Genomic DNA, 23,433 nt, shown 5'->3' with positions numbered 1-23,433 from the left:
GAGCTGAAAACAAAGAAGTGGATGGGAGGTCTGAAGCTGAGGTGGAGGAGCAACAGCCCACCCAGTAAGAAAGGAATGGAGTGAAAGAAGATGTTAAGGCCAAAAGTTTGGGCTCTGACCCAGTTGGGGTAGGAAACTGGAACTGGCATTAGAAACATAAGGATCAGGGCCTGGGATTTGGTAGTTAAGCAGAACAGGGCTAGGATGAAGAGATGGAAGTAGGAAAGAGTGACCAGAGGCAAACTGAAGGGACAAGGCAAAGAGGACCAGGCTTTGGAGTAACAGGAAAAAAGCCTGTTGCTCACTAGAGATCATTTACCTATGCAGCTTGGAACCAAGGTTTGGCTCCCTTCCTTCTTTTGTCAGCAAATATGTTTAAATCCATTTAGTTCTCTTTCACACATACGATGACAATGACTGTTACTTATTAATCCATGTGGCAAAGTTCTGTGTGTTAGTTTGAAATATTTCAGACTACGCATGGGGTTGCCAAGATGAAATTCTGCTCGTTTTCTCTATTTGTTTTCAAACTTAAGAAATTACAGGTACAAATTACATTCAAAGAACATTAGGTTACTCAGAATTTAGAAATGCCAGACATACAGCTAATAATGTGATCACACACTGCTTTTGAAGAGATTCCATTTCCTTTGGCAATGGAGTTTTTAAGGATTTTATCTTCTTACTCTTTCCTAATGCATGGTCAAGTGTTTATGTACTGCAAGTTAACCATACTTACTGTGAATACAGAATTATTTCAGCCTTGGGGTTTTTTTTGTAACACTTACAACTGCTTCACAGATAGTAATTCATTTTTCCAGTGCTCTGTGAGATGAGGAGGTGGGATATTTATCTATTTTGCAGATATAATAATTTGTTACGTACCTGTTTCTCACACCTGACTCCATAGGCACAGCTATCTGTTGCAGGGCCCAATAGTTTTTCTTCTGATAGGAAAGCTGAGACATACTTAAAGTCTGTAAAATGCACGACAACCTTGAGCAGAAAATTATAGAAGACTTCAAAGTATTGCTTCTAATGACTAGAACAACATTTTATTAACATGCAAAACCATTATTACTAATCCTGGCAAGGAGACTTTTCTGTCTCTCACTTGGCTGACAGCTAGAATGCATTTTTCCTCTGCATTTAAAAATGCACTTTAAAGGTGTTTTCATTAAAAAAAATAGAAGTTAAGATACTGCAATATTCCATAAGCAATCAGAATCATAATAGAAGTGTCAGTTCAACCTCATTACTGATGGCAGTGCTCTTAATTTCATGGCAAAGAAGTCACATAGTGCCTTCCTTCTTGGTTCATGTATTACATGTAGTTACAGAAGATGGGAATTTGTCCTTTTCACTCCTGATACGGATGTGTTAGTCACAAGCAATGATGTGCCTTTCTTGATAGTTGTTTTCTTGACAGAACCTCATTTTTATTTTCTAGACACAAAAGCTCATTTTTATTCCTCTTTTCTAGTGCTGAAGTTGTTTGTTTTCCATTTTGGGAACACTACTTGATTTGAGATGCTGTAAAGAGAATTCGTTTCCATAGCCCTTCTGACTCTGGCTGAAGCTGGAAAGCCTTATTCTGTTTCAAATCCCTTTTGACTTCAGCTGTGGAGACAGGGAGCAGTTGTCCAACATAAGCTGATAATTCAAAGGAAAGATGAAAGGCATATTCTTATTATGAACACCTAACATAGCCTATGATTTGATGTTTCATAACATTAAACAAATATAGGCTACTAATAATAACTGGTGCTTAATAATGCTGGTGCTTAAATGGTTTTGTATGTCTTCAAGACGCTACAAATGTTTTAACTCAATTATGTTTGCACAATAGTTATTAAAAGGCAACTGAGGCATGTGATCCGTATCTGTTAATCTTGAGTGTCCCTCATCACCAGAGCACCTGGTTACCACACAGTCCAGAATGGGTGGAATTCCTTTCAGTGATAGATGAGGCCATTTGAAGCTGGGTCGGGTCTCCACCTCATCAGTCCTGGTTTGGTGAAATGGAAACCAAACTTTATATTAAGTTGGAAATGGAAATGGAAACTTTATATTAACAAGTCACCAGCTGCATCTCAGGTGAATGATTCATTTCATCTGTGCTAGTCAGTAGTTAGATGTTCTCTTAGAACTGGATGAAGCAATAAGATCTATTACATCACTTCCTCCTAACCATCTTCTAGATATTACTGTCCACTTAAAACAGTTGACAGAACAGCCTGAGCATGCTTCAGCACCGTCTCAGTACACAACTTGCCCTCTTAATTCCAATAGCTGAAGAAGGCTTTTTACAATGTGCTGGTTTGGCTGAGGCACATTCACATGCCTTCATAAGGAATGCTTTTCTCTCAGGAAGAAAAAGAAGCTGCAATGACGTCTTAAGCTGCTCCAGTTTGATTCATATTTGCTGCCTGGCCACACTAAATCACTACAGAAAAAAACTGGTGACACAGAACGAGAAGTAAACAAATATTAGAGCTTCACGGACCATGTATTCAGAATTGGTTTTAGTCTCTCACTAGCAGTCTGGGAACCACTTTCCATTTTGGTTCTCTTGGGAGTGTTTGTATAAAGAGATCAAAAATGTCATGTGCCAAAAGCTTAAGACTCACAGTAGTTCATTTTCTCCAAGTCTTGGCTGAGGTCTGTTGGTAGGATGAGCGGAAGGAACTCTTCACACTATCCTGCTCTGAGGATACATCAAACTTCAGTTTCCAAGGCTTTTAGGTTTTCCGATTTTTCAAGGCACTGATTAAAGTGAGCATCCATAGTTCAGAACACTCCACTTACTGAGAAGCATTGTGTGCATGAGAAACCAGCCCTGCTTTCTGTCTTGCACTCTTGGCAGACGTCCTTTGGGGTCTAGGGATTCCCTGGAATCTTTGGCTGTCTGGTGTCCTCTGCATGTCATCTTCAAGTGGCGTCCTTGCTTTGAACATTTGACATATCAGTCTTACTTGTGGTTTTGTTTGGGGGTTTTCTTCAATGTTTTGCTTTTGGGCTCTGTGTCCTGCCTTTAGGGTTTAAAGATCATCTTTTTGCCCTCAGTAAGTCTAGTGTGGCCACACAGAGCGTGGGCAAAAAGATACAAGCTGGTATCCATCCATTTATCAACTTTTCTCCAGAGCTGATCAAAGTGACTTCCTCTCAGTCTACGAAGAGAAGGTTTGACAGAGAACCTGTCTGAAACTTGGGGGAGAATTTCTCTATTTGCTCCTGAGTAAAGAACTTCTCCACTTCTGGAATACTTTTAAAGTATTTTTCTCCACTTCTTGTGGAGAAATAGGATCTCCAATGTCTTCCTTCACTCAGTCCTTTTATTTTGCATCTTGCGCTAATTCCTAATTGTTTACTTCATTTATCTCAACTATAGCAGATGTGTGGCTCTAGAAGAGACAAGAAATTGGCTTTTCAACAGCACACTCCTTAATCGAATTTTATCACCTGTTTGGCATCCATTTTGGTCAGTGTCTGAAAGAAGTTGATGAGCAAGTGCCAAATTCCAACATTCTCTGCCGCTAGTTGTTCATGTTCTTTCCTGGCCAGCCTGAGATATCAAAGGAATAGGGATCTTCCATACAAGGTCTTGTCTGCTTTCCTCGAATTCCAAACATTTAGCAATACACACCAGCAGTATTTTCGCAGTAGGTGTTTTTTGACTTGAGGAAAAAAGACATTTAAACACTTCTGTTTGAGAGGAAGCGAGAAGGTGAACAGTTTGGGGAGGTGCCAATACTGAAAGGTCTAAAGCCTGAAAAGGAGTGTTGGGCATATCTTCAAAACTCTTTCACTGGAGACAGTCATCACAGAAAATGTGTTACCCATTAGTGAGGAGTAAGATATGTTTTAGTGTGTTCACTAATATGCTATCAGATGTAGTTTTTCTTCCAGCCAAGTCTAAGCCAATGCATCTTTAATGAAGCCTATGACATTCATCATTCTTCCATACCTTGAATCTGCACCAGGGATTTTGACAGGAATTGTTTCTGTATTGCTACTGAAGCAGAATGTATAAGTACAGCTCACTGTCACAGACACGACGAATATCTCAGCAGTAGTCAAAGCAGAATGAAGCTAAATTATCTTAATTTATAGTAACATTGCTGTTTGTCTTCTGGAAGGGAACGTAATTACTTCATTTGTCTGTTGCCGTCTATTTGTCACATTGAGTACTGCCAAATCAATCAGCTTTTACATGACATAACTTGCTTTCTCTTGTTGGGTTAACTAAAGGTGATAGATACATCTGTACGAACTCAGAAGCAGAAGATTAAGTTCTTTCTGTTCTTTGCTTTTAATTCACTTGTTACGTGCTTTGAGAAAATGGTGTCACCCACATGCTTAGTTGCTTCACCTATGAGATCAATATTAAGCCCTTTTCCATGATGCTGTGAGGTTTCTATGAGTCTCAGTAACAGAATACTGTCATTATCATCCTTGAGTAAGAATGTTCCACTTTACTATTCCTTATTATTACTATAGGACTTCCTGATTCATAAAAGCTAGATCCTATGAATAGAGTTGTGTATAGCTGATTAAGTCAGTGGAAAAAGGCTACAAAAAGACTGATGTCACCATATCACTGCTAAGCATGGATCTTTGCTGGCAGGCCGTGTTGATTCACTTTATATTAACAAGTTTTCTAATGCAGCACACAGATGTTTTTCCTAATCAGCTGCTTTAGTTATTGTGGAAAGCTTCCATCTTGCACATATACAGCTTTGAAAACACATATGTGACACAGAGCCTTTTTGCTTCAGAGCCAGTGCAGTAACTGTTAGCTGTGAGTGCACCTATATGAACGTGATGAAATCAGGCAGTTTAAGTGATCCTGCATGCTTTGTTTTCCTACTGACTTTAAATCAGCATTCATAGCAAGGTAAAGAAGGACAAAAATAAGAGGGTGGAATTTCAGTTTTCTTTTATTTGTCTCACTGTTTGCTATTTTGCAATGGAATTGTGTTTTAAATGTCACATCCAAAATGCTTGGACTGAGACACAAGCACTGATCCGCCTACTCCAAAGGAAATTTGCATTTTTATCTCATTATAGGTCTAAAATTCAGACTTCTTACCATACTAGACATTTTTACATCAGAAGCTCCTACTCTCTATTCTAATCTCTTTTCTGCTTCAGAATAATGCCTATAGGAAACCCTGTAATGCTTTTATATTAGTGCAATTTGTTCTCAGAAGGTCTGAGATCTTGTTTTAAGAAATAAACCCCAAAAACCAGACATGCAGTAATTGAGTTGTATAAATTAAAGCCAGAGTCCTATATAAGGCCAAACATAAATGGTAATCTCCTAATCTTTACGGCTTTCCGCATTATCTTTTGGGGGCAGACCTTTTGAAAGCCTAACTATACTATAAAAGTACGCCGTATCTCTGGAAATTCTCCAGCTTATGGGGCAAAATGGGAATGAGATCACATCAGCAGTATGGAAATACATGCCTTGAAGTGTTAAAGAACTTTGTGGGCCGCCTTATGATATACAGTGTTGTCCGATTGCTTGTATTTAAGTCTTGCACCAATTCTTATAATAACTTTAAAAGTCATCTTTCACATGAGAGTGTAAAAGGAAGACAAATAACAAGTGTACTGGTTCACTGCTGCAAGCCTATGCCAAAAGTAAACCTGGCCTGAGAGAAGAGTGCTGAGCATTCATTACACTTCTGGAAATAATGGACATTTTAGTGCTGCCAGTCTGTTCCTTTTAAAAAGTAAACAATTCAGCTCATAAATCAAGGGCTGAAATTGATTTGGAAGAGTGGTAACAAAGTCAGTCTCCCACCATGAAGTCACTTTTTAATGAGTCACCATCTAGTCCCAGAGACATCCTACTATTCACAACAGGTAATTAGTGCAAACAGGAAAGGGAACCAGTGAGTGTGATACTAATTCTAAGAGTTTGTGTATATACTGAGTTTTTTTAACATTTTGGAAGCTACTAGAGTACACAAACCAAGACTGCTAACCAAATATATTGATAGTGAGGGGCTGGAAGCACATCTGGTTTTTTCAAATGATTTCACTTCATTATTCCCCAGTTGCTGTGGCTCAAGATGATTTTGGTTCCTGAGAAGAGCTCATTTAATGCATTTCTGCCATTTGAGCTGAGAGAGATCTGCAAGAAAGTGAGTTTGTATCTGGCTGTTAGTGATGCAATATACAAAAAAGGCCAAATCTTTATAGGTGCTGGACACTCAGCCCTTCCGTCTTATCTATGTAGCTATTCCTAGTATATAGCTTTATTCATTTCTTGGTTTATGACTTCTGTTCATATCATATTGTATTTTTTGAGCACCAGCCTCCATGTTGGTTGTTATTTCATGGACCCATTAATTAACTCATTAAAATTCATAGAATCACAGACTGGTTTGGGTTGGGAGGGACCTTAAAGCTCATCCAGTTCCAACCCCCTGCCACGGGCAGGGACACCTTCCACTAGAGCAGGTTGCTCCAAGCCCCTGTGTCCAACCTGGCCTTGAACACTGCCAGGGATGGGGCAGCCACAGCTTCTCTGGGCACCCTGTGCCAGCGCCTTAGCACCCTCACAGGGAACAACTTCTGTCTAAGAGCTCATCTCAATCTCCCCTCTGTCAATTTAAAGCCACCCCCCTTGTCCTGTCACTACATGCCCTTGTAAAAAGTCCCTCTCCAGCTTTCTTGTTGGCCTCCTTCAGGTATTCTACACAGTATTATCAACTCTATTAAATGAGAGGAAAATAATATAGAATGCTTAATTCACATGTATCAGAAAGGAGACACGTACAATGCAGGAAGCAAAGTCCAACACTGATAGTACCTGGTCTGGACATCACAGGATTCAGAAATCTGCAGCAGTTTTTTCACATGCAGTGCTTTAGTGCAGGAAGAAGAAAATTGTGTGTATTTTTGGCAAAGCACCGAGTCTCCAACAAGGAGTCCAGAACATAGCTTATTTGGAAGGATCGATAGCATTTCAACCTAGTAAATATTATTTTAATCAAGGATTCTTCGGGGGAATTTTCAATAAATATTAAAGTGCTTAGAAATTATATTTTAAAGATATAAAATAAACCATAAATGCCCCATCCCTGGCAGTGTTCAAGGCCAGGCTGGACAGAGCCTTGGGCAACATGGTCTACTGTGAGGTGTCCCTGCCCATGGCAGGGGGTTGGAACTGGATGATCTTAAGGTCCTTTCCAACCCAACTCATTCTGTGATTCACTGTAAGATTGGGATGCACAGTAAACTCAGGTCATTTCTGTCTGTTGATACTGTCATCAAGTTAATCTTGGGCTTGACAAACTGTGCATGTAGTTAACAACTAGAAACAGTGTCCTGCAATTGCCGGTTCGATAAGACTAGATGATTCATATAATTCAGAGACTTGATCTTGCAGTTTTACTCAATGATATATTCTTGTTGACTTCGGTGTAGCTATAGGCGCAATAGATGGGCAGCCTCTGAAGGCTTCTTCAGAAGAATGTTTTGTTATTAGGAATTGTCAGTGTTTTTAACCACACTGTTCCCTAACCTGAAACTTGCAGAAAAAATGTTTTCACAAAACTCACAGTATCAACTTTTAAGTTTGAAAATCATCAAATCTTCTATATTGTCATTTAGATTAAATTTCTTGGTTCGAAATTATTTTCACTTTTAATATTTGATTTATATTTTTTAAGCTTGAAAAGATGGATAGCAATTTTGAAACATTTCCCATCAATTGTATCCAAACAAAATGCTTCAGCTTAACCAAACTGCCTGTTTGGGGATTATTTGTGTGTGAAAACTTAAAATATTCATACTCTCTTTGGATTTGGATAAGGAGACTTCCAATATAAAATGCTTGTATGACAGGAAAACATTTCCCTTCATCTCTCTGGTGGTTAGTGGTCTCTCCAGAAGACAGTAAAGTACCAGTAATAAAATAACTAGTATTTTGAATATACAAGTAATGACAGATCAGAATGAGTGGTGTGACTCTCGGGGTTAGAGAAGCTGATTTAGAATTTAAACTGGGAATTCAGCAAGCTCTTTGATTACAAGGATGGTTTCATGATTGTGCCCCTTTTGAAAGGATGGGTGAACAATCTGTGGGTGATGGATGTTTTCCTCAGCAGCTGGTCTTTGTTTATCATTGTCAGATTTACTTGCTTGCTAAATAAAAATATAGTGGTTTATCGTATCATTCAGATGAAAGCACTACTCATGATGAAACAGCAATGCTTTTAGGGAAAGGGGGACAAAAAAAGACAGAGGAGTTTTATATAATACAGTAATAGCTTTCTGGCTGCATCTTTCACTTAGGGAAACTAAAACTACAGCTTCCTGAAGGTAGGATTTCTGTTTGATGGGGAAGTGTTACACAGAACTGCATTTACAGATCAGGTGTTACAAAAGTTTGCTCTTCAAGAGGTTGTACTTCAGTCTTTTCTGTTGTTCTAGAATACTGTTATTTCCTTCTACTGTCGTTGTTCTATCAATTAGTGCTTAGGAAAGCACCAGTGCCTAACTCTGCGGATGCTGTTATTTCTCCTTGAATGGGGGAAAAGAATCTACATCAGCAGGATCACCTCAAAAACTTTGACGTCTGTGCTCATCTTCCAAATACAAGTCTTTAAGCTTACTTAAAATGCAATGATCCTTCAACTGTTCTCATTTTCTGGAATTACTATAGAGCTTGTTGAGGAGGTATCTTGCAATGCTTTGAGATAAAACAGCATGTCTTATCTCATAGGCCTCTAGACTGACAGCTTGGATCAGGTTTTCTAGGCTAAGAATGGAAAGTTACTCAGGGCTGGCTTTAGCTCCTGTGTAGAGATGTCTGGAAAAGGTCAGCCCTTACCACTAGACAAGCCCCCACTGTTGCGTGTGCCAAGATGCTGCAGAGTTGGCATAAAGACGAAGCTGAATTTTGTTGTTTTTCATCCTATATTGTGGGCATCACTGTGTTTGTGAGCTGGGTAGGTAGATGAGTTAGCTGTGTAGCATTCAGTCACAGAGTCACTTCTGTGGTGATGTTCAGGTACAGCTCAGTTACTTCTTCTCTGTGTACGTCTCTGCTATTGAGCCTTAATATGGTTCAGATTCTCATATCTCTTGGTGCTTTCAGTATCGCACCCCTCAAAGGGTTTGAAAACTCCTTTGTGTTTTATCAGTGATGTTTCTATTCTGGGATCTGTTAATCACATCACAGAAAATACCTGATTTCTCTGCTTACTCGCCTCTTTCTGTGAGTGAGTCAGAGGTTAAGCTTGTTAAATTTCATTTGGCTCTAGGAGTAGATGCAGTATAAATTTATGTGTATATAGAATGTATTTGACTGATCCAGTAACTGAAGGTAGCACAAAATTTGTTTTGCTTAATCAAAGGGATGTCCAGTCTTCTGAGAGTACTGACCATGGTCAGCTATTTACTGAAACAGACACTGACGTGTTTGACACAATAAACTGAGAACCATCCAGTAGAGAGAAATTGTGCCTGGTTTGCTACCGAGGTTTCCAACAGGAATCACAATAGAAAGTCTAGTGAAAGGTCCCTAACATATACCTAAAATAGCAGATGTGGCTGTAAGGATAACAAGGGTATTTGGTTTTGTTCTCCTTATAATGCCAAAAAAGGGAGAAAACCCCCTCTCTATTGCTCCATTCAATCGCTCTATTTCAGTGTAGTGTATTCCATTTCAAAACAAAGCTTTGCATATATGGAGGTCTGATTTTACAGACTTCATGAGACAAAATCTTGAAAGATTCAAAGTTCCCTTTTTTGTCTAATTTTAAACTTAGAGCTTTAAAATGATTTCTTTTCCCTCTGGCATGCCACAGAGGGCACATGACTCCATACAATCATGTCTCTAGGTGCTTAGTTTAGCATTTAAATCAACACACGAAGGCTTTATACCTTCACAGTTGCAAACTGTAAGAGGTCAAGTCTTAGATGATCAAATCAATCACATTCCATGCATAGATGTGCTCATTTCTTAATGTATACTAAGATTTTTTCTGCAAAGTAGAAAAGAGGTAAAGAAAATAATCTCATGCTACATATTCAGAGCTGGTTTACACCTTTGGGGACTTGCTGTAGAGAAGATCTCTGTCAGATTAAAACAGTGTTGGAACTCATGAGCCAAAAAAAGTGATTTCTGATCTCTGCATGCCCTCTATACAGTCTCAACAGAAAAATTCAACCCAGGCAATTTGCTTTGCCATTTTTCTGGGCAGGAAGTCATGAAGTACTTATGGCATAACTAGATATGAATTCATCTACAACCAAGAATATTTGCTTTTACCCTCTAACCTTGATTAAAAGACCAAGGTGTTTGTTCTACAAACTGATTCCAGTGCAACAAAGGATGGAATATATACCACATGCTTAATTCAATCACAAAAATGTTTCTGTTCATGTCAGAGAGACTAGTTATGTGCTTAAAAACATATGCTTCTTCAAATCTGTTGTTCTGCAAAGCTTGCATATGTAATACTTACCTTAGTTATCTTTAAATTGCCAAAAAGAACAATAGCTCATAACAGTCATCAGGATTAAGTTATTCATAGCACTCAGGCATCTGCTCAGACTTCAGCCTCCAGAACTTAGCTTGTGCTACAATAATAACACCAACAATCATGGCCTCATTGTTCTGTGACAGAAACCCTTTGAAAAGCTTGTCAGCAAGAACTCTTTTTATCTCAATAAAACCACAACGTACAGGTCCTTGCTCTTAACCCTGGGTTGCTTTAAGAAGAATCTAGTCTTTTCCAATTGCAGTATTATTGACAAATGAAACTTTTTTGTTCCTTGTAATGCCTTTAAAAGGAGCACAAACAATATCTGTCCATACAGTATGAACCCTTTCCAAACTGATCATTGCCATTGTATCTCTTTAGACTTCTAGAATTTGTCTCATAGAGAATTCAAGATCCTGTCTATGTAAATCTAGAGTTTTGGACACCCAAAATTGAAATAGAGAGAGGGTTTAAAATATCTTTCAAAGCATGGTCTGGGCTCATCTGGGCTTCAGTTATAAAATAGAAACGTACTTTCTACAGAGAAAATGTTAAGCCCTGCAGCACTTGCTAAGAGCATGCTGGGGCACTGCATTAGTATCAACGGACAGAGAAAAGAGACACAGTCTACAGAGCAATACAAGGCCTCCTTTTCTAGTGGTTGGATTTTCTGTCCCAGCACAATATTAGCTGGGCCTGATTTTCCTTTCTTTGTGATATCCTTAGCAACCATTGCCTTGGAGTGATTCATACAAGAATAGACTAAATGACTGAATGGACTGCAGAGTTCACTTTTCTCACCATCAGAGGAGGAAAATGCAGACATACTCACTGCCACAAGCACCCATTTCCTGCACTCTTAAGTTACACTCCCAGTGAGAAGTAGCTGATATAGCTCGCTGCATACTCAGTAGTATCAATAGGACCTGAGCATTTCCACATCCATTTTGTCCCAGAGTTCTTTGGCTGCAAATGTTCTTTTCATTTCCTTCTCATTTCTCCCTTCTTACTTGATCTCTCTTTTTACTCTGTACTTATGTTACCTCTTCCATTTATTGTCTCCCCCCCTTTTCTTTCTCCCCACTAAAACCTAAAACCCCTTGCTCTTGGCTTCTTTCAGGCAAACTGAGTTTGTGCCTTACAGCCTCTGCCCTTCAGGGTCTTCTTGCACATCCTAAAGTACCTCCAGCTCTTACTTCATTAGGCCGCTCCGCAGAACGAGTCAAAGACATTAGGAGACAGCAGCTGTTCAAGCATGGGAACTATAATGCACTCTAGGATCAACCCTTTTATTTCCAATAGTTCATCAGTCCTCTTCTTTCCCCTGTTGTTCTGCAAGCCAGAGCAAGCCATAATACTCGCCTTTGATTTCAAGTAGAGCCTGTTTGGATACCGAAGAGCTATAATGGTTGTGACGAGTTGGAAAAAGTCTTTACCATGGTCTGGTCAGTTAAGGCTTATTTGTGCACTTGGGACCTGACAACTGTATGGACAAATATTGCTTGTGCTACTTTAGAAAGCATGACAAAGCACGAAAAAAGCTTTCACTTGTCAATAATACTGCAATTGGACATGACTAGATTCCTCTTAAAGCATCCCAGGGTAAGGAGCAGGGACCTGTACATTGTGGAGGTTTTGAGATAAAAAGAGTTCTTGCTGACAAGATTTTCAAAGGGTTTCTGTCAGAGAATGAGGCTGTAATTATTGGTGCTATTATTGTAGTACAAGCTAAGAAGTTCTGCAGTCTGAGCAGATGTCTGAGTGCTACATTTGGAAAAGTTGCCATTCAACATTTGTGACATTAATGTGGTATTAAACAATGTAACGTTATGCAACAATTAAACATCTGAACAATTATTTCCGTGGAAAAACGTTGATTCTCCAATGTTTGTCTGTACATGCAGCAAAACTGGATGGTGTTATGAATTGACAAATGAATTTAACATCAGCTGTATGAAGCGAGAGTAATTCTGAAACAAAATGCTAATAGAAGAGAAAAACAGCCATTCTATATAGCCTCTGGTCCTAGAGATGTCCAAATGGCTGTTTAAAGATCATCTGATAACCTTTACTGGGTGAAAAAATGCAGAAATTCTTCTCATAGCTTTTGGATAATTTGCACAGAGACTTTGTTTTCGTATTTCTTTCATTTAAGTTTTATAGATGTGTTTTCTCCATGCCCTTCTTATAACTGACTTTCTAGACAGATGAAATGAAGTATGTTTGGCCTCGGTAACTAGAAAGACATATACCTATGTATAAGTCTGCCTGGTTTGAAGGTGTCTGTTCTGGCCCTCTTCCTATCACATGCCTTAAGTCAATCATGCACTTTGTTTTACATGTCCTTTATTTTTTCATTCAGTCCACAAGCAAAATATGACAACAGAATTGCACACAGCAGTGAAATCCCAGTCAGGAAGTTCTCCTTATTCTGACCCTTCTTCCTACAGGTACATGAAGTAACTTCCTATAGTATTACCAACAATTAATAATCTGAACTGGGAAAGAAGCAATTGCTGATGAGTTCTTCTTTCCCAGAAAGGTCAAACTGAATTCAGTTGGAGACAAAATTTACATTACTTTGACCCTGCTAAGTTGCTGTTTTCTACATTCTTAGGATGGCGAATATAGATTCCACTGGTCATAATTTCCCTTCTCCATATACTCTCTTTTGGAATGTGAAAAGACAAAGTCCAGTCCTAATTCTCAATAAAGCTGTAAGTGGCATGCTGGGATTTACAAAAGTCATAATTCATCTTTCTTCTTCAGGATGATTTTCCTTACAAGTTCTGTAATATAAGGCCTTATTTCTTCAACAGAGACAGTAGAGTCCCAGGCCTTTACTACTTTCCCATTGGGGTCCACCAGGTATTTCCAGAAGTTCCAGGTTGGTTCTTCTCCTGTAGAATCTACAGGGGGAAGAGGGGGGGGGGGAAAGTGGAAACTTAGAAAAGCAAACCACATTGGCCAATTCCTGACATTTGTTCATGTCAATTTGATGATGACCCTCTCAGAGGAAGAAAGAATGTAAAATTAAGAGGGTGTTGAGACTGAATAATGAGATTCATTTTCTGACAGACAGGGAGCTTTAACTAGACAGTAGCACCCAGGAGACTAATGGAAACAGTCAAGCTTGAGACAGACAGGCAGGCGAAAGCACTATAATCAGTCTTCAAGTGTGTGTGTGCACGTCCGTGTGTCACTGCTATACAGATGAATCTGAAACAGTTGACCACTCATAGGGAAACGGAATTTGGCATAACAATATAGCTGTATCAGGAGTGAGTATTTGCTTATCCAGAATTTTTCCAGTATCATGTGCTTCAGAACAATGTTTCAAGAAATACTACATGAAGAAATAACAAAGTAAATTGTTGCAGGAGGTTTCCTCTTCATCCTTATCTACTGATTTTTTTCCTCCATCACCATATACTCATTTTACATGAGTTGCATTCTTATTCTTTATTATTCTGCGACATGACTAACAGAACATTCAGGATTTTCAATCAGACCAGAAGCCTCATTGCACTAATAGCACAAATGTGTGGACCAACAAAGAAACAGAAGATTTGCAAGTTTCATGTGACATATCTGCAATAATAACCCTGCTGGGCAAAAAGAAATTGAAGGACATGAAGGGGATTAACAGGAAGTTTGCCTAGCAGAGAGATCCAGTACAGACACCGGAAGGAGGTGTGCTTGAGGTAGTCAAAAATACTACCACCACTCCTTTAAATTCAGTGGTACGTGGGAGAACATCGGTTCTGGAGAGAAGCAGCAGTGATATGGTCCTTGCAGAATGCAGCTCAGGTGATACAGTATCATATTGGGCTTTATTAAATATAGCTTCAGACATTTGACAATGAAGACATTTCCTTCACCCTGGATAAAGACTGACATTTTTGTTTGGCATTTAAATGGTACTTAGAGCATTCATACATACAAGAAAAGCAGTGCCTTGATAGAGAATATTCTGCTTTACAGTGTAGTTCGTTAGCTGTCTGCTAAGAACCAGCGAAACCTCTTCAGGTCTCAGTGCCAGCTGTAACGCAGAATAGAAGTGGAGGAACTTTACAGTATGGCTGTACTGATGCTTGGCAAGGAAGGAGGAAGGAAGTATTCAAGGACATCTCTTACTGCCTGGTTTCACTTTGTGATTGTTGAAGTAAATTATGTAGGTGCTTTGCTTCCACTTATCCTCTTGAGATGAACCTTATAAATCCAACCTGCAGCAGCTGTGTCACAGGAGAAGCACTTGCGAGACTGCAAAGTGCAAAGAGGAAGATCAGGTGTTGTATGCGTACAGGAGAGTATTTCAAGACCTGTATTCCATGTAGAGGTTTATTAGACTAGCTTTTACAAGGCATCTGTTATCATAGTGTCCATCCCTTAGAAGGTTAGACAAAGCTGTCAGGGGTGACATGGAGAGAAATCCTGCCTTGTGCAGGAGGATGGACTACATGGCTGACCTCTCTGAGCCTGACAGTTCTGTGCTAAGCTTCTGTGAACACAGCCATAGATACCTTTTTTCTGTCAGATGGTATTTTGTGTCACTACACAAATTCTACACTAGGGAAACAACCCTCCAATGTTCCAGATTACTCACCAATTAAGTACTTGAAGGCAGGAATTGCACCAGCTCCACTGACTGTAGTTTTGCTGAACATAGGGAAGGAGGCACTGTAAGTCTTTCGTGCAAAACTCTCGATTTCCTTGTTGGTGTCTGGTTCTTGCTGCCCAAACTGATTGCATGGGAATGCCAGGACATTGAAATGATACGGGCCCAGGTCTCTCTGTAGCTGTTGTAAGGCCTTGTAGTGGCTGTCTGTATACCCACACTCGCTTGCAACGTTGACAACTAGTGACACCTGAAGAACAAGAGAGATGAAAGATGGGCTGCACATGCCAGTTTTTCAACGGGGAGGCTGGAAATGAGAATGTGTAGAGAACTGTGACTGAACACCTGTGTTTGAAACCACCCTGAGTTCTGCTCACAACGGGAAGATTCAGTATTTTTATGTATTCCCATTTGGCAACCATGAAGTTAATGAATAGACTGCTAAGCAATCTTAATTCTGAGTTTACAGAGAATCTACGTTTCTCCATTCTGCCTTTTGCATAATTTCTAGGCACACTTAAGAAAAGACTATGCAGCTAAGATATACCAAGTTGACTGAAAGAAACTTGCAAATTAATGTATTTTGTTTGGGTAGTTTGTTTATCTATTGTGAAGCATCTGTTCTGCAAGATCTCTCCTTGTACAGAAATTAGTACTCATACAGAACTGGCTGATCCATTTATCATTGCTGCTGTAGATGTCTTGACCTGGAAGTTAACAGAAGCAATTACAGGATTTTGGGTTAGTCTGTCCAGTATGGATTGTGAGATTTACCACCATTTCTAGAGTAAATCTACTCGGTTGCAACAAAATGACAACAGGTTTTGCATAAAGGTTTACTGCCTCAATTCCAAGAAGTGAAGACTGTGCCCACTACCCTTTAAAGTCATTCCTGTAGCTGATCATCTTTGACATGTGCATTGTGTCATTTAAACATTACCACCAGGCAAGTATCTGCCTGTGCACATCCAGCAGAGAGGAAGATACCAAACACAGGAGAGCACTACAGGAAAACAGAGGTGCGTGTAAGGAGAATACAGGCTGGAACAGATTCCAACAAGAATTTGTTGGGGAAATGAAGTGACCTAACCCTGAGCTGACACATATTCACAGTTTCTCAAGGCCTTGAAGAGCTTTCTGTTGGTTTTTGAGATATTTTATCCTTAAATAACTCCTAGAACCTATTTTTACACTTACAGTTTTTGTTATTCCTACAAATTTTGTCAGTGTGAGTTGCCACTCATTCTACATAGAGTCCATTCTAATGTTGTCTTGTGCATGCCACAGATCTTTTAGAGACAGTATGATTTTATGAATAAAAATAGCGTTATGCACTTTATAGTGGTTTGTTTTACATATAACCACATTCAATTCCTTTTTTCAGACCAATATGTAAGAGTCATAAGGCAATATACATATTATAATACTAAAAATGTTTCTACTCACCTACATTAATAGTGGGCATAGTGCAGAAGAAAAGCATTGTGATTTGGGAACTGAAATTCTACCTGGTTTACACCAAATCTGCTATGTTTCTACAGATTACACATCAGCCCAGAAGCTGGTGCTTCATTCTCAAATTGCAAAACAAGTTTTAATTCAATCAAAGTAGCCAACACATTCCCCAGTGCCAGCAGAACAACGGTAGCCATTTGCATTGGAACTTTCTACAAGGGTTTGGAAGTGTCATAGAAGCTGGCACGTTCTTTTTATTATTGTTGGGGTGAGACAGCAGTGTTGAAAGGCCCAATACTGCAAGAGGAAAGCCTGAAGCTTGGACAAATTAATTGACCTTATCAAATTGCACAGCAAGTAACTGCAGGGAAATTAGACAGCAAGTAAGTGCAGGGCAAGCAAAGGAAGTAAAAAATCCAGACTCCAAGTCACAGACTCTTTTGTCTGTGACCACTGGCTTTGCTCAATTTAAGCTTTGGATTCTTATGTTACTATTGTTCCATATTCCTGTGTGTGAGTTTTCATGCAAAATACAAAAGTATATAGGGAATAAGAGTGATTCAAATAAATTGTATGGAAAAATATATTACTACATGTCTATTTTGTGTTTAAAGCCAGAAAACAAACTGGCATATAAAAGCCCATAATCTGGGTAAGGTATGAGATCATAAAACGAAATCCCTTGAAGCAGTAGCAATAAAGATAAAGCTAAGGAGATGTTCGTGTTTAGCATTTCTTACATTACACTTTAACACTTCCTTTGTGTATCTTGTACCCTGTATAGATATACGGCTATACTGAAAGTGGTGTCAGAGTGGCACTGTTTTCCCTGGAACACAGGTAATCTTGTAAAGCACAAACTGATGTAATCTTCCTTGTGGTCAGCAGCATACCATCTAAGCAGTCCCTGCACACTTGCATATGAAATATGATCTGGAGCCATCTAGCTAACTACCAAAGCATCACAGTCCTGCAGGCAACATTTATAAGCTCTACTTAAATTCTAAATTCAGTCTCCTAAAACATCCAAAGACAGGCATATAATTGGGGGGGGAGGGGTTTCAGAGAAGTAATAATTTTATGATGCAGACTGTCAGCATTTCAAATAGAACTTAGATATTGGACATAATAAATAACTATTGGCAGTTCTGTTCATTCCAAATAATCTGCGAAGTGGTAACTGTAGTTTAGTACGATTGAAGCCAAAATAGATTGTACCACTGACTTGAAGTCCCACGTAGTTCTTTCAGATGAAATTCTAGAGGCTTTTTGAAGTATAGTTTAAGACTCAGCATTCTCATGATGCACAACTATTCATATACCTTGCTGTATTCACATCCCGTGGTACTTCATCCCAAACACAATAGCAACGTAAGAATTTATCATTGGAGAGTTGGGGGAAATAAGGTTGTGTAGGTATTATGTTCATACTAGAACAGATAGGAAGCGTGACTTGCCAATGAAAACAAGCAAGCTTTTACAGCTGCCACCTGATTTTGAGGTTAGGAGGGCTTGAAAGAATTCACTCAAAAAGAAACAATTTTCATTTACAGCTGTTTAAAACCAGTGGTTACTTGGCATGGTGGTGAAAGGCATGAGAGCTCACACTGACAATGGTGCAAACTTCCAAACGTTCTCTCACAAATTAGGAGGAAATTACACGCAGCATTTCCTAGAATGGCAGGCACATTGTGCTGCTTTTTCTTTTCCTTAGAAAAATGCATTCTGTTACTGAACTCTGTGATTTAATAGTGCAAACCTCCTAAAAGTATAACTAACAAATATAATACAAAACTTTCAGAATTTATTAGCATTTCATAAGGAATGTTTAAAATGGTTGTTTAAAAATCTTTACCAATTTATCTTTCAAGTGTCTGGTATCAGAAGTGATGAAATGTGGTGATTTCTCTTTTTGTTTATATTCTTAACAAATAACAGTCACTTTTTATGTTCTCTTACAGAGGCTGTTACTTTTACTCCTTACTATTAAAGATTTAAGTTCCCTGTGCCTCTTGCCTGACTTTAGGCTGTGAGAGTGCAAGTCAAGCACACCACCTAGCGTGCAGTGCAAACAATTCAGCCTGGACCTTACCAAAATGATTTCATCGAAGCTGAATTCTGTGTTAGCTGTTGTCTGACTTCTTCATACTATCCTTTCCTTCCCTTTGCTTAGAAAACCCATGCATCCGAGTAGTGAACTCATTTATTTAACACTGCAAAAACAGTTTTTGATTTACTTAATGTTTACACCAGTGTACCTCCTTGAGGAAAGGATCTCTGGACAGATTTGTGAATCTATTGTAGCTTCAAGTAACCCTTTGTGGATCTTATAGCAGAGACAGTAGATACTTTGGGGTTTAGACCTGGAGATTCTTAACTGGCTCCATCTGACTGATCAAGAACCAGCCACAAGTGTGAGATTACTCCAACTCGGAGTTGTTACCTTCATGGAAAGAAACAGCAATAGTTCCTAGAGTAATGAAGTAGCTACACTGTATTTATAGGCATTCAGTAATACTACATACTCAGATTGCAGACAGCTGTGATGCAAAGTGCCTAGCATTACTAACAATAGTAAAATAATACTTTTCATTGTTAAAGTGCCTAATGCTTTTACATTATTATAGTACCTTTGATTCAAGATTTCCAAAGCACTGCACTAACACTGCTTAATTACACCTCAGCACGCTGTACTTAGCTGTGTGGTAGGTAGATAGGCAGGCAGGCAGTACATACTATTATATCTGGGTAGGTATAAGCATAGCAGGGAATTGTGGATGCTTGGGAGTTCTGACTCTCAAACAGATACTATTTTTGTGAAGAATACTACCTCTTACAGCATATCTGGTAGAGATCATAAAATATAATAGAAGCTTTCTTGAATTATAGGGGTGGATAGATCAGACAGAATCATGAAATCACAGAATCTCAGACTGGTTTGGGTTGGAAGGGACCTTAAAGCTCATCCAGTTCCAGCCCCCCGCCACGGGCAGGGACACCTTCCACTAGAGCAGGTTGCTCCAAGCCCCTGTGTCCAACCTGGCCTTGAACACTGCCAGGGATGGGGCAGCCACAGCTTCTCTAGGCACCCTGTGCCAGCGCCTCAGCACCCTCACAGGGAAGAACTGCCTAATGTCTAACCTAAATCTCCCCTATGTCCGTTTAAAGCCATTCCTCCTTGTCCTATCATTACATGCCCTTGTCAAATGTCCCTCTCCAGCTTTGTTATTGGCCGCTTTAGATACTGGAAGCTGCTCTAAGGTCTCCCTGGAGCCTTCCCTTCTCCAGGCTAAACAAGCCCGGCCCTCTCAGGCTGTCTTCTTATGGAAGAAAAGTAATTTTATTTGGATCATGTTGATTCCCTTCCAACAATGCATCACTGCCCTTCATTTTTAATGTAGATGGGTCAACATCAGTATGGTAGCCTGGAATAATCACAGAAGGATGACCTTTTTGCACAGCAGAGTAAAACACACAGCTTTTTGATCTATTTTGCTTGTGATATTCTTTTTTTCAGTTGTAACAGTCTTCCCTTTCTTTGCTTTCAGGCAATATGGTACCTGATTTTGTAGCATCTATGCCAAATTCATAGCATTCTGGCTATATAATTTCTTATGCCCCCATAAAAAGGTGTATTTCCTATCATATTTTGGTATTTTCATTAAAGTGGAGGATAGGTTACGTCTGTACACATTTCTTTCAGGCAAAAAAATGAATCTGTTCCCTGCTTTTTTCATTTTGTTATTTCAGAACTGTTAGTACATTTCTTATTTACTCCATAACAGCGGGTACTTGTGATTTGTATCGAGATGCACTTGAATAGAAATTGAATTAATATCAATCAGTCTTATTTTTTTCTTACTAAGAAAAATTGTTTCAATTATCTAAATGCACAATAATTTATATTGAGGTATTGAAGGAAGATTCTGCAAGTCATGAATTGCACTGGTTGTTTAGACTTAGCACAGCTCCTGTGTGTTTAGAAGTCTTTATTATTTTCTTTAATACTCTGGATGTTTTCAATGCCCAGTTAGTTTCTTGACTACCAATGAAGTAGTTATTTAACTAAATCAGTTGAGTGACTGAATTGAATCAAATGTCTTCTCTACATCTGCCAGAAAGCTTAAGGATGTTAGAAGCTGGTTTAGCAATTAGCAGACTATTGTTCCAGGGGCTAACTAGTGACTCACTCTCTTTATAACGCCAGCAGCACACGTAGCACTTACATACTACTTGCTTTCTTTAAATAGCTTTAAAATATTATGATAAAGTTACATCTTAACATTACTTATCTAGCTGCATATTTAAGCAGGTTCATTTTAAGAAATAAATGGGAGCTTTAATTAACCTCTGTCTACCTCAATACTGAGTTCTGATAACATGATGACAGAAAGAGATGTTTTATTACTAGACTATTCTTTAAAATTGTGCACGTGTTACCAAACAGCATCTAGCCTCAACATTAATAACCTCTCTGAATGCAAATCTTTTTGTTCCATACAGAAGCCGGTCATCAGGTTTTTGGAATAAACTATTCCATATGGCCTAGCAGAGATCAAGGAGTACCATGCACCGATGGTGTTACCTTTTCCAAGGTACAGCTCTAGAGCTCTCCCTTTTGAAGCCCGTCACGCTTCAAGGATGGCCTGGTCTCATAGCACCATTAGAGATACAGATACCCTTCCCTAACCCGGTGTGTCCATGAGATTCCACATCAGCTGGAATTCCCCCTTCTTTCCATGTGTATTCTGGCCCTAAGGTAAAGAAGCTACAGGTGGTATTTGCTTATTCAGACATATTTGCAGATGACCTGCAGACAAAATATGCCCCAGCAACAGGATTTATTGACAGAGCCTTTGGAAAGAACTCAAAAAAAAAAAAAGGGGGCAAATATTGCTTAATGTTAAATAGCTTCCATGTTTTTTCCAATATAGATATTTGAGTGGGCATGGGATCAATTCTGCTCTGAATTGTGAAGGAGGAAGAAATTCCTGAAGGGGAAGGAGGACTTTTAAACCAGGTAAGATTCAGACCTCTCATTTGGTCCAAATCCACCAGTATCCCTTCATACTGAGCTCAGGAAAGTGTCCCATCTCCTCTCATATACCTTCTCTGTCTTGCTGCCAATGTTTTAGTGACCTGCTGCTGTGAATTAGTGAGCTCAGACACCTCACTGAAGTCCCTCAGGAGGGGCAAAAGGAAAGTGGAAACACCAAGCTGGAGAATACGGGTGAAAGTGAGCAGTGGTGCCTGCTTTTTGGGGCAGCAGCCAAGCTGTTGGACTGCCTGGCTGCATCACTGAAGATGTGTCACTTGAGCGCTGAGGGTGGCAGCTGTGGGCTTTATGTTGATTTTAGCTTCTGTAATTTGGGCATGTGGCTGTAACAGCTTATAGCATTATGTCCCCTGTATGCTAAGTTCCCCTTTCATTCTTCCATAGGTACTGGTCAAACCACTAAATATGAAAAATCACATCAGGTTACATTCAAGGGAACTGTTCTTAAAATGGGAAGGAAAGCTCTGCTTAGAAATCCATAATGTAAATAAAATCTAAACGACATCATGAAACTATATATGTATCTACACACCCTTCTTCATATTGCTCTGGCACACTAAAAAGTGACAAGGGGAATAGCATTGTGCTGCTGCAATTTCACTATATACTGATGCTAAAATAATTATGTCATCTCCAATTTTTTACTATTGTGAAATCTGTTAACTCCACTAGCCACTGATTAAATCCCTTTTTTCCATTTAAAACATTAAAAAGAACTGGGATTTAGGTAAAAATAATTTCCTAATAGTCATGCAGTTAAAAGGCAGAAACAGAATCATAGAACCAACGAGGTCAGAAAAGCCCTTTAAGACCATCAAGTCCAACCTTTAAATAAGCTCCAAAAGTAAGTTATACAAAGGTACAAACTTCATGAGGTGCAAATTTAATAGCCACAAGGCAGTGCAATTCATCCTGCTGGATGGAAGGCAGGGAAAGCAGGCAGGCATTCCCTGCCTGCCACGTCTACAGCAGCCCGCACCGGGAGAAGACACGGACACACACAGACAGAGGTTGAGACTGCAAAGGTTTTATTTAGAGAGCGCAGGGGAGCTGTAGCACAAGCAGCATGCAGGCAACGCTCCAGATCGGTTACACAGGAGCCGTGAACGCCAATCTCCCTGCACGGATGCACCGAGTTAATGTACAACCTCTCCACCCCCACTTGGCTGCTGCAGACATGCAAGGACTGGCTGTTAGTGAGTCTGGGCGAGGGGCGCCCATCCCCGTGCGGACTTACCGAGCCCCTGTATTTCTCCAGAGAGACTAGTTTGCCCCTGATGTTTACAACTTTGAAAGTGTAAAAATCAGGCTCCTTCTGCTGCGTAGCGGAAAAGGCTAAGAGCAGCAGCGCTGCGATTACAAGGAGCATGGCTACAGGGATGAGGAGAACTTTGGGGAAGGAAGAGGGAGGCTTGTGCTCCACACTGCCCTCAGGATCTAGCATGCTGCACGGCCGTGCTGCAGGCACTTGCCACGATAGGAAAGCCTGCCGCAAAGAAAGGACTGCTGCAAACGGAGCTTTTGCAACAGTCTGCCTTCTGCAGAGGTTTGGGAGCTATGTCCACAGCTCGGAGGATGCACCCATGGGGGATTCGAATGCTCTAAAATGGAGTATTTCATGGTGGTGGTGGTGGTGTGTTCAGTAATGGGTACACGGCAAATGAAAGTGCTTGTTGGCTTGAGAACAGTAATACTGTATGTGTCTGTGGGGTACCAGAGGCACATCTGCTTTCACCATGTCCCAGGAAAATAAGGGATAGTTAATTGCGATCTTTGGTAGATTTGTAAGTGCCCTT

At 39.7% G+C, this 23,433-nt stretch overlaps 1 protein-coding gene across 2 annotated transcripts; it reads right to left on the bottom strand.

The window, feature by feature from the left end:
• Positions 1 to 723: 723 nt before the first annotated feature.
• Positions 724 to 23,125, bottom strand: GPX7 (glutathione peroxidase 7). 2 transcript variants are annotated; one of them, XR_003992607.1, is made up of 4 exons: positions 22,875 to 23,081; positions 15,115 to 15,376; positions 12,905 to 13,417; positions 724 to 734 (listed from the first exon to the last, which is right to left on the bottom strand). XR_003992607.1 is itself a non-coding variant. In XM_030494633.1 (3 exons), exons 1-3 carry the CDS (start codon positions 23,079 to 23,081, stop codon positions 13,254 to 13,256), a joined length of 633 nt encoding a protein of 210 aa, XP_030350493.1. In that variant the 5' UTR covers positions 23,082 to 23,125; the 3' UTR covers positions 12,838 to 13,253. The 2 variants fall into 2 exon arrangements, 1 of the variants encoding a protein (XP_030350493.1); XM_030494633.1 differs by lacking the exon at positions 724 to 734 and having other exon boundaries at positions 12,838 to 13,417; positions 22,875 to 23,125.
• Between the last annotated feature and the right edge of the window lie 308 nt (positions 23,126 to 23,433).

Source organism: Strigops habroptila, chromosome 8 (genome assembly GCF_004027225.2).
Source record: "Strigops habroptila isolate Jane chromosome 8, bStrHab1.2.pri, whole genome shotgun sequence".
Classification (NCBI taxonomy): Eukaryota; Metazoa; Chordata; class Aves; order Psittaciformes; family Psittacidae; genus Strigops; species Strigops habroptila.
The sequence above is the reverse complement of the archived record's forward strand: the minus strand, read 5'-3'. Positions and strand labels throughout refer to the sequence as shown.